The sequence below is a fragment of the Pinus tabuliformis genome, chromosome 4_2 (genome assembly GCF_031772625.1).
Source record: "Pinus tabuliformis cultivar Carrire ecotype Pingquan chromosome 4_2, CPIR1, whole genome shotgun sequence".
Taxonomy (NCBI): Eukaryota; Viridiplantae; Streptophyta; class Pinopsida; order Pinales; family Pinaceae; genus Pinus; species Pinus tabuliformis.
The window spans coordinates 1,155,566,919-1,155,579,372 of NC_142304.1; the positions used below are offsets into that span (position 1 = coordinate 1,155,566,919).

Sequence of the window (12,454 nt, forward strand, 5' to 3'; positions counted from 1 at the left end):
ACATATAAAAGAAGCTTTATCACAAACTCCCCCAACCAAACACCATCTCCACCTTACAAATTTAGCCACTCTTCCAGTTTATCAATGTATAAACCAAAAAGAGTAGGGATAAAGGGCAACCTTGCTTGACTCTAATGTCACTTCTAAAGCTTTCTGAAATGTCCGTTGAAGTCCTAATTTTGACTTTCACCTCTTCATAGATCCTATGGACAATAGCTCTATAATGCAAAGGAATTTCAAGTTCTTCCATTTTACGTCACAACGTACTCTAGGGACCGTGTCAAATGTCTTTTTGAAATCAACAAAACAAGTTACAAAATACTTCTTTTTTGTCCCCCCAAACCTTTTCAATAATATGTCTCAACGTGGTACCATGATCCACTATAGAATGCTTCAGCTTAAAACCCACTTGCCCTTGTGCCCTCTTTTCTTTTACTTTTGCCCACTTACTGATTCTATTTTCTACCATGCTACAAAAAAGCTTTGCAAACAAAGGATGGATCATAAAGGTTCAATAGTTGAAAAAATTATTAAAGTTTTCACTTTTGAAAAAGGTATTTGCTAGGTTAGTTGGCCAGTCTCTTGAGAATCCTTGCAGCGGAAGGAATTAATGAGAGTTGACGACACCTCATAACCCACAACAGAATGGGGTGGCCGAGAGGAAGAACATAACTATTGTAGGGGCAACACAGGCAATGTTGCATGACCAAGGCCTACCACTTCACTTGTGGGTTGAGGCATGCAACACAGTGGTCTATTTGCATAATAGAATCCCGCATCGCATACTTGGGATGAAGACACCATAGGAAGCTTTCTGCGGTAAGAGACCAGATGTGGGTCACTTCCGGATCTTTGGCTCATCGGCATATTGCCGTGGGACAAAGGATGCACAGAAGAAGCTTGAGCCGACAACAGAGTTGGGGATATTTGTGGGGTACACTGATACACCTCACAACTATCAGGTGTACTTTCCTACCAGTCGGAGGACAATGGTTCGCAGAGATCTCAAGTTTGATGGGAAGAAGGCCATGCGAGTTTCCCTTTAGAAGGAGATCCATCTACAGGTTGTGGAGGAACTGTTGGTTCCTAAGGAGGAGGAGCCTCAGACTGATGCGGAGCAACCGCAAGAAGAGGTTCCAAGAGTGGAGACATCCACTCAAGCAGAGTGTTCTAGAGATGGACGGAAGCGCACAAGAGAAGCTGAGAGATTGTTGGAGGATGTGAGAGAGAATGTGGGAGCACCATTTTCTTAGCGCAGACAGAGGAGGTCACCTGAGAGGTACACTGGATACATGGCCCTTGCTGGGGAATGTGTTGAGACCGAGCCATCTTCCTTTGAGGAAGCAGTGCAGCAACCAATTTGGGTTGATGCTATGGTGGAGGAGTATGACTCCATAGTTCGTAACAGTGTTTGGGACGTGGTTCCGAGACCGGAGAACAAGTCAGTTGTGAGTTCCCATTGGCTTTTTACAAGCGAGGAGGATCATGTTGTTGCAATATATTTCGACAAAGGAACAAGATGCTGACATTTTAACAAAGGCATTGTCAAAGTATAAATTCGAGTTTCATGGAGACAGGATCGGGGTGGCAGATAATCCCTTTCTTGTTGAGAGGGAGTGTTGAAATGAGGCAACAAGAATATTCCAATTTAATTTGTCTTTGAATTAAATTGTGAATTAAAATCAAATTTAGTCTTAACAGCTACTTGGAAATAATTAATTAAGTTATTTTGACTTAATTAGTTGGAGAAATTCAAGTTAGAAGTCTTTTTGAAGTCATGCAAGAGTTATCCCTTAAATTAAGGAGATAAGGTTGAGTTATATTTGAGTTGTAATTAGTTAACTCAGTTTATTGAGTTAAGTCCAATTAAATTAGTTCCAGAATGTTGAAGGAACTAATAGAGAGTTAGCAATCAGTTGATGCATGCATGCACTCAACTAGTGTACTCCAATTAACTGAAGATTCCCTCATCAGAAACTCATGCATGTCTATTTTGAGAAAGACCCAGTTGAGATTAAGGTCAAGGACAGTGTACAATCAGTTGCATGTGTTTTCTTATAAGAAAACCCATGCATGCAGAAGGAATCATTCCTTGAGGATTGCACAATTCTGACAGTGTGTGAGATCAAGAGATCATCCACTTGCTAAATCGATTTTTTCCACTTGGTTGAAAGAGATCATCCCGGAGGAACAGCGCAATGAAATAGGAGCTTGGAGGGCAGAGGAGAAGACTTGTGAGAAGCCAGGATTGCCTATGAGCATCTGTGAGGATTGTACTGAGAGCTAGCTAGCTGTGAGAGCTAAGGCTTTGTATAATCTCTATATATTTCCACCTTGTATGATAATACAGATAGTGGGGATTTTAGCTGAGGTTTTCCCCAGAGTATTTCCATGTGTATTGTGCATCGATTCTTCTACTTTTGGTTATATTGTTCAACTCGATCTTTAAGCTTCCGCAAATTGATAGTAGAAATAGGTTATAGTATTATGCTTCGAGTTATCTTGCATTATCGGGTTAACCTACAGGCAGATTTTCTACATAGGTCTCAAAGTGAGATTTGTAGAGAATTTTCTACAAATCCTAGACGAGCTCAAAGATCATGTCATACCACATATTGTTGAGAAGAACACAACAAGGGAGAGGTGGAGGCACTGACCACCTTATACCAGGGCTCTTCCATGCAACAGCAGATGCTATTGGAAAATCAGCTGAGGTCATATCAGATGCAGAAAGGACAGGAGATAGATCACTTCCTCTTCAGGTTGCAAGGAATTCGCAACCAACTTACTTTCGTGGGGTCTACACCGGATCTAGATTTAATGGTCAGGACTGCTCTGAATGCAATCTCCGAGGACTAGGAGACATTTGTCCAAAGCATTTTGGGCAAAGCGACTCTCCCCAGTTGGGAGGAGATGTGGGCAACTCTTAGACAAAAAGAGATCAGGAGGTTGACTAGGGCGAGGAGTAGCAGTAAGGGAATTCGAGTCAAGAAAGAGGAGGAGGAGGATGCAACTCTAGCATCTGCGGGACAGCAGGGGGTTCAGAAAAGGAAGAAGAAGGACATCTCCAAATTCAAGTGCTTCAATTGTGGGGAACTGGGACATTATTCAACTCGGTGCCCCAAGAAGAAAGGCAAGGGAGAAGCTTCCAACTCTAAAGTAGATCCAGCAAAGGCGAAGAAGGATGTCAAGACTGATGACAATTGTGCCATGAGTGCTCATGCACCTCTAGAAAAGAGGTGGGGTGATATCAAGTTGTAGTCACGAGGACTACACAGGGGCAAGATCCTTGAGGTGCCCAAACTCTTGGATCACATCCGGCTACAGGAGCCCTTAACGACAATAGCATGATGACAGATGTCGGGTGGAGCAAAGTGTGGTGGAGCAGCAAGGCAGGGCTAGAGTGCAGAATTCTGTAGCAGCGCAATAGAGGTTACAATAGTGCGAGAGGCACAGAAGAGGTTGCAGCAGCGCAGTGGCAGCAAAGGGAGCACGGGTTAGCAGCAGAGGCAGTTTCAGCATTACGAGGCCTCTAGACTGACCGGGATGTCAGTGGTTGGGAGAAGTCAGTTACTTACCTCTCGGTAATTGAGTTGCAGTGCAGTAGTTACCAGTGGCAGTGCTATGGGCAGCATGATGCAGCATGTTGAGAAGGAGTTGCAGTACAGATGTAGCAGTGGCAGTGGCAGTCTCATGGGCAACAGTACAGGAAGGAGCAGTGCAGAGGATGTGAGGCAGCAGGCCAAGCATCAGAACAGGTACCAATGTAGAGGTTCAGTTTGATGTTTCTATGGTGAAGGATTACTAGAGCACATTCCTCGCTAAGAGGGAGTGTTGATTTTTGGTAGCATCGGATGTGCTCTAGCCATGAAAATTGGTGGAGAGGCTAAGGCACATGAGTCTCCAAAACCCAAAAATCGTTCGGGGAAATTCCACCCGGATGGAGAGATATTAAAATAATTAATATTTGTAATGAGACCCTAATTCTAAACTTAAGAAAATTAAAATATTAATGTGTATTAATATAATATGGGTGAGAAAGTTTTAAATAACAAGGATCAAGCCAAATCTAAACTTAGTTGTTGATTAAGGACTTAATCTCGATCGTTGAATCGTCAACAAGAAAAGTATAAGAGGAGGCTTGAGGGTCAGTTGGAGACACACCAAGTTGATCAGTCAATTCGATTTTTTGGGGTAGGGTTTGTTGAGAAATCGAGTTAGTGATCTGTTGCAGGGAGGGGCAATTCGACAGAAGGCCGAGAATACATAGCAGAGAGGCAGAGATAATGTCAGAGAGACAGCGCAGAGGCAGCTTGGGCTGACATGGAGACAGCGCAGAGGCAACTTGGGCTGACACAGAGACAGCCAGAGATGACGCAAAGGTTTGGACGGCCATCGCTTGTGACGCAGGAGGCTGAGAAACTGATGCAGGGAGACGCAAAGGCTGGCAAAGCTAATGCTGGACAGAAAGAGCTGCGATGTGGTGTTTTCGTGGGGCAGACTAAGAGATGAGAGGCAAATGCAAAGCCATAAAGAGTGACACAGTCCCTGGAGGGTGACTCAGTTCCAGAGTGAAGCTTGGAGCAGCTTTGATTGTCCAGCTGAGTAACAGTCAAAGTCACTATGTGAATCATCATCCAGTTGTTGATCAGTCGGAATATCTGTCTCCAGAGCAAGGTACTTCTGCCAAGGAAAATCTCTGAAGAGTGAGCCATTTCTAGCACCCTAGCTATATTCAAAAAACTGCATAATAATAAACCCTCATCTCACCGGTTTTCCCGCATTGGGATTTTCTGGGGACGATTGTCCAAAAATAATAGTGTCCCTTGTGTTGTCTCAGTTATTTCAATTGTTGATCTGTATATGTGTGAATGTTGCATTTGTGTTTATTTCGATATTTATATTAATAAATAACTTGTTAATGGAAAGAACAAATAAGAGATAATAAACCAGATAATGCAGTAGGGATTTCTAATATGTTAGACTTAGAAATTTTGGGAACTGCATTAATAGATGTAAAAAGTATATATATGAAAACCAACGTATCTCTTGAAACTGCACTACTGAAAATAAAAAGTATATATATATATATTTCTTTCTGTTGAGTGCAAATTGATTATTTCCACTGTCACAGTATAAAAATATATACACACATAAATTCACCTCTGCAGTAGGTCTGAAGGTTAGTTCCTTGGTTTAAACCATACATTAGTCGTTAAATGTTACTGTTATAGCAAGTCACTACTCGTACACAAAGTCTACGACCCTCAACCGATCTTTCATTTTTATGTTGTAGGGATTTCAATTGCTATGCACGCCAATCTAAGAATATGTTAACTATCTATTAAAGTTTCCCCAGGGAAAGTATGTTAACTTGATTTCCATCAATGCAACATTTTTAGTCTAAATTGGTCTCATCAAGTTTAACTAGGAAAGGTATATTAACTTTTATTCCATACTGAAACAATTGTATATTAATTGGGTGCTCAGGTCAAAGTGCTTTTTTTTATTCCTGATATTTAAAATTATAAAAGAAGAGATTTCGATTCCCTAATTTGGTCTCATCAGGAAGTGACTTCGAGATTCGTGTAATTTTTATTAAACAAAGAAATTACACCTATCATTTTATATTAATATAACTCTTAATATAATTTATCCTACATAAAACGAAGCTAAATAATTTGAAATAATCATTTTTAAGTAATTTATGTGGAAACATGTGAGGTGCATTCCAAATATACCTCTCCCACTATATAATCGGGTTTTCTATTAGATATAATAGGTATCTAAGAGTAAGTATGATGTGCACTTTATTATAAGATTAATTCAAGTTGATTGTTATGTAATTGCATTTTTTTATTTATTTAATTTTAATTATTTTATTAGGGTATAAAAGATGTTCAGATATCTTTACTATTTAGCAGGGTCTGAATGTTTATTATTGAGTTATATTTATATGTTCAATTCTATAAAGTTGATTTTCTAAAGATATTTTAATGATTTTATTTTTTTGATAATTAATGAATCGGATTAGAAACGTCAGCAACACCTTTCACGACCTATATTATGGCTAGGAAGTCATAGGTAGTGTTACAGTTATTTATCTAACCATCCCTAACATAAGTAGGTAATTTGTTTACAGGACTTGATCTATTTAGACATTTGAAAGTGAGCATTGTGTGAGGTATTTTTTTTTATTTTTTGTAGCCTCAGAAGGGCTTCTACATTGGCTTGGTGTCTTAGCATGTCATGTAAAAGATATTTGATTGCCCCTTTAAGTGCTTAATTGGTGGAGTAAGTGATTTTATGATTTCTTTCCATACACTTTATTAAATTTCCTTCTATTTTCATTGCTTTTAGACGTTTAAGGTTATCCACTAGGATTTTAGGGCAGATTTATGCATATAAAGTGAGTTTGTGTTGGATGTTTATGGCCCATAATTTAGGATTTGCATCTATAAAATAAATAAAAGCAAAATCTAGCATAGCGCATGGTTAATCCCTCCTATATAGGGCTGACACCGCACCTATTTTATGGTTATGCATACCTTTCAACCATAAAAACAAATTTCCTAATCCTAATCCTAGTGTCTATTAGAAGGCCTTTGCTCCTTTTTGTTGATTATGATTGGAAGGCCTTTTCTTTGGTTGTTTTATGACATTATGTACCTTATCATTGCATATCAATCAAACCTTAACTTACAATAGCCCTATCTTTGGTCTAGGAATAGAGTACTTACGTCGTGGAATAGAATATTTAGGCCACTCTAAGCTTTGGCAATACTCTGTGCGATATTATAGACCTATTGTCCATTACCTTGAGCCATAGCATTTCCTTTAGGTGATCTAGGGAACCCTCCCTTGTGGTCAAATAGCACTGAAAAGTCGGAGAAAGGTTGTTGAGACAACAGTGGCAACCCTTTCTCTTGTTGCGAAAAATTTTGGCTGACTCTAGTGAGGCTTTGCACTAGACCTGCTAGATTTTGTGGAAATAGTTATATTGGCCTAAAGTGAAAGGAGATTGTGCTAAGATGAAAGTGGACACATCTCTTGTGTACTTACCACGTAGCATCTTGACCAGACCTTGTCGAAGTTGCTAATCCGGGCAGTAACAATACTCACCCTTACATTTTAAATAATAATATACATGAATGAGCAAACATGCATATTTGGTGTCGTATGTTTTGGATACGAATTGAAGTATATTATTTACTTTTAATTTAATATTTTATGTAATTTTTGGTAAACAAGTATGTTGTTGGTTTAGGTTCTCATCTTATATAACCCTCAATCCTTTCAATTCTAACTTTTAGAACATTGATATACATCATTGATAGAACTTTTAAACATTGTCTGAGATTAATGGATATACATCACCCTTCAATTGAATGACTACATATTTTATATACAAAATATTTTCATTTAAGTTACATATTGTCACAAAATGTTGCACCTAAGAAAAACATTTTAAACAGTAAATTTTGATATATAGAAATTGACTCACCATGAATATTGAGGAGCAAGTAAATCACCACCAAAGACCAAAGGTATCCACTACAGTCATTTTACAGTACCAAAAAGTTAGATAAACACAAAATAAGTCATAGTATTTGAAAAAAACCAACTTTGATTAAACATTGCAATGATTTTTCCCCTCAACGAATATAGTAAGTTCATTTATTACAGACCTTAGATTAACAACCTTCTTGAAGTCAGCTTCAAGTGTTCTCAACATGTACTTGTGAAAATCAAAATTTGGGTTTGAGCTGCAATGTTTCTACATACAAAAAAGGCTTTCTATTGAAAATAATCCATAACAACAAAGGATGCTTACTATTTATTACACTCGAGTTCAACAATTTACATGAGAGAGTAAAAGAAGAAAGATATAAATCAATAAAAAATAGTACACACAAATTTCATGAACACACCACATATACATGCAAATGAGACCAATAAAGTTTTCTTATTAAAAGAAAACCACATTGAAAAAACATATAATATCTTATTTTTACCTGAATGAAGCCCAATCGTAGAGTATTGTAATCTGTCTTTGTTACTGAGCCATAAAATTGCTTAAAAAATGAAACCTAACCAGAGAAAATTGTTAGCAATTACATAAGTCACATTATCTTAACAACGCTCATGTCATACATTCTAAGCATTCATTTAATCACATAATACCTATATGATAATTATAGATCTTGTAAGAAATTAAATAAACATGTCAACAACCATGTTTCAATTTTGGATAACAAAGAAAGATACTTCAGAATAAAACATTTACCTATCTATTGATTTATCCATACATCTGTGTTGACGATATTTTAGGTCAACGAAATTGATTGTAAAGTGCTACCATTTTACAAGGCTAATTTAAAAATTATCCTACAATCTACTTGTCGATGTGCATATGCCTAAATCTAAGGCCATTTATTTACCATTGTCTCACTGATGATTACGTCATTATACCATTCCAACCCAAATCAAGGTAATCATTATATCATTCCAACCCAGATCAACCTTGAGCCCAATCACTTTAAATCGTTTACAAGCTCTTGAGAAATATAATTACATTATAAAATAAAATAACATCATACATTGGTATGACTAATTATGGTGGTATTGCTGACAATTATGTCATTATATCATTCCAACCGAGATCAACCTTGAGCCCCACCACTTTAAATCGTTTACAAGCTCTTGAGAAATATAACTAACATTATTAGATGACTCCATACATTAGAATGACTATGATGGTGGTATTGTTGACAATTCAATCAGCGTCTTGATTGAGTTTTTTGGCATAGATATCAGTTATGGTAATGTTGCAATGTTAGCAAATGCATGCTTCTCAGGTGTGTTACCTCTCATATTGCATGAGGTGATTGAGATCATATTCCAGTGTAACCAACAATAGTCCAGTGGCAAAATGTTCCAGTTGGAACTTGGCATGGGCATCAAACTTATCCTTTAGAGCACACAGTGGAGGAGATTTTTCATAGGTTTTGTTGCATAATGATTCCTCTTTACATAGTGGACATGTGCCAATTTTGATGGTTTCATGATGGATATTAGCATGTCAATGGATATTTTGCATATGGTTTAAGTGGTTTTGGCCTATGGATGATGGATGATGATATTGTACCTCATGATGAGAGTTCCCTAGTGCTTGCAGTGCCTATCATGACCTTATGGTGATATTTGATGCATTAGATAATTTATATGCATGGTGAAGTAACTCGGTTTATTTGCCTTACATGGTATTATGTTTCATGGGATGTGTGTTCATGTACTAAGTTAGTTTATTTGTCATTTTCTTCATTATCCATTGTTAAGCTAATCTCTTCCTCCAAGTATGTAAAAAATAGAGATAGGTTTTTCTTTTCCTTGAGCATCTGGAAAATTAAGAACCTAAATCTTAAACCCTAGGGTAAGTTCATTTATTTTCCCTAGTTTGTTTGGATTTGGTTATCACTCCAAGGAAACCCTAGAATTTTGTGTATCCTAGACTCCATATGCCCTCAACTGAGAAAACACTAGTTCATCTCTCTTGGGGCACTCATTTAAAGTCTAAAAATGTATAAAAATCATTTTTCTTCTTATTTCATGGTAAATTAGGGCTAAATTACAACAAAATATTATATTTTCAACATTTAATGAATTATTGATATATGTTATAGGGTTAGACATTGTGTACAAGACCATTAGAGAAGAAAAATTGAAGTTTTTCATGTATTTTTCAAACATTTTCTAGTAGTGGTGAAAAAATCGAGATCGAAAAAAATCGACAAGGGTCCAGAAAACATCTTTTCGGAAACATCAACCAAAAAACAGCAAAAAATGGTAGACCATGGAAAACATCAAAAAATACAAAATATATTCAATTTTACAAAATCAAGCAAAATGGGCAAAAATTCGGAAAATAAATTAAATAATTAAAAATTAAAATTAAAATTAAAAAATTAAAATAATAATAATTAAAAATTAAAAAAAAATTGCCAAAGGAAAAAATGGCAATTTCTATAGGCAGAAAAATCAGCTGACCGAAAAAATTGTGATTTTTCAATACATCACCGACAAATCGACAATTTTATCAACATTGTTTTCTAGCTTTAACAACTAAGTTTTATTTGTTTTTTTTTGTGCCTTATTAACTATTAAAAAAATTAAATTGTGATTTTTCAATACATCACCGACAAATCGACAATTTTATCAACATTGTTTTCTAGCTTTAACAACTAAGTTTTATTTGTTTTTTTTTGTGCCTTATTAACTATTAAAAAAAATTGTGACTATGTACCTTGTTTACTTTCAAATCTAACCTTCATTTCACATAGCTTATTTGTTATTTTCACAACATCTATTTGTTGTTATTATAAACTATTGTATTGGTACAATTTGGTGATTTAGAACCCTATTTTGTAGCAACCTTGAGTATTTTCTTGACTTGGCGTGTTCAAAAAATCTATCTAAGATTGTTTAGGCCAACCATAGCCTTTAGATTGACCCATAGCTCCCTTGAAACTGAATCTAGAAATTACTCCTTCATCCACTTCAAAACCTAATTTGTTATACCTTCATCTAGTGGATTTACATTGTAGGATCATGAGGAGGCACTTAGTTTAGAATCATTGTGTTATTTGATCCCTAAATGCTACCAGGTAAGTTCGTTGTCTTTTATTGTATTGTGTCCTTCACTAAAGATAGGGGAGTAGTTATTGAGGTGACAACAATGACACACAAACCATTGCACATTGTCAAGGTTACCTAGTAAGGCTTTGCAGTGGAATGCTACATTTTGTTGTAGCAGTACCATTGCAACGAAAATATTAAAATCAACCCCAAAACTGAAAAGTGCTACTCCCAATAGCACACCCCGACCCCCTATTTTGAGGATAAAATTACAATTTTTTTGAAATTATGGCCTTGAAAAATAGTATCATTGCAATTGAAATACTAAAATTAACCCTAGAATAAATATGAGATGTTATTAGCAGAACAATTAATTTCATTCTAGCTTGGAAATAAAACATTTTGAGATTCTAGCCATAAGAAAATTTAAGGGCGAAATTTTGCTTATGGGTGAAATTTCAATGATTTAAAAATTCGATAAGTGAATTTTTTAATATTACACATTTTCTAGTGTTTTGCTCCATTATATATATATCCACCCAATTACGCCTCAAATTTGCCCAAATTTCATGGATTCAAACTTCAATGATCGTGGTTTCACCCAAAATTTTAATCAAGGTTCGATTTGATCCTGCGGAAGACCCCTATATCAAGCCCACCATTTAATCCTACAACGAAGTCTTTGGAGTTCAGGGGTTAGAAGAATGTGAACTTATTTATGGCATTGAGCCATGCTCAACATTCTTGGTGCCCATGCCATGGAGAGTTTTTTGGTGCCCTCACCATAGAGAGCTTCATCATAGAGGGCTTCATCATAGATATTGGGAAGATGTTGAAAATGCACCCATTCAAGTCTTTAGAATTTGGTCATTTGCATAAATAGTTTATATCTAATTATTTCTTTAAGTTCAAAATTAGCATTAATTTCTACCATTATCTTTTTTAAATTTTAAATTTTAATTTTTAAAATTCACTGATTTCTATATTTATTTATTTTTAATTTAGATTCTAAAAATTTTGATTAATGTAGTGTCTATAATCTGGTCATTTGCATAAATTGGTTATATTTCATCCTTAGTTTACACATTAGTGTAGAATTGTAGTTAAAAGATCTTACAAAGGCCATAAGAAACTCGTGGATGTATTGGAATTGTGAAACCTATAAAAACACTAAAAGATGTAAAATATTTTGCCTTTGAAAACAACCCTCTCTTTTGAAAGTAAAATTATAATTGTTTCATTTTTTTTAATGATAATGATTTTTGCCATTTTCTTTTTTAAATTTTAGATTTTGAATTTTTAAAATTTACAGCAATTTCTATCATTATCCTTTTTGAAATTAGATTCTACAAATTTTAATTATTACAAGAATATAGTGTAATCTTAGATGGTTTCCATTGACAAAATTTGAGCCACTGTTTGTTTATGTAAAACACAAAGAGCTTGTCGAAGCCTCCTGCATCACAAGCGAGGACTAAACCAATAAAACAACCTCCACAATGTCTTTAGAGTAAAATATATAAATTTTTTCTTAACTCAACATAAGCATATTTGACACATAGTTTTCTATGGGTGTCTAATATGGTTATGATACCTAGCTTGAATCACCAAGTGAATCCATCTTCAAATATTTAGCAATGATAATGTTGTTCTCATTTTTTCTTAAATAAGCATTAGCTCTACGCAGCCACGACGCAATGTACATGCCCATTAATTCAATATGTTTTGTTTCACTCATTTATGTGCCACATACAAAATTGATTAGAGTGCTCGGCTAATTTTCTTTTATTATATGCAGGAAAATCTATAAACATTAACC

General features: G+C 35.7%; 1 protein-coding gene across 1 annotated transcript in view; it reads right to left on the minus strand.

The window, feature by feature from the left end:
• Positions 1–12,454, minus strand: part of LOC149173771 (MLO-like protein 1) — a 428,691-nt gene that overhangs the window by 263,821 nt on the left and 152,416 nt on the right. The window contains exons 7-9 of the mRNA XM_089426822.1: positions 8,016–8,090; positions 7,689–7,777; positions 7,505–7,554 (exon numbers count right to left, since the gene is read on the minus strand). Coding sequence (XP_089282948.1) covers positions 7,505–7,554; positions 7,689–7,777; positions 8,016–8,090 — 214 coding nt within the window. The remainder of the gene's footprint in view (positions 1–7,504; positions 7,555–7,688; positions 7,778–8,015; positions 8,091–12,454) is intronic.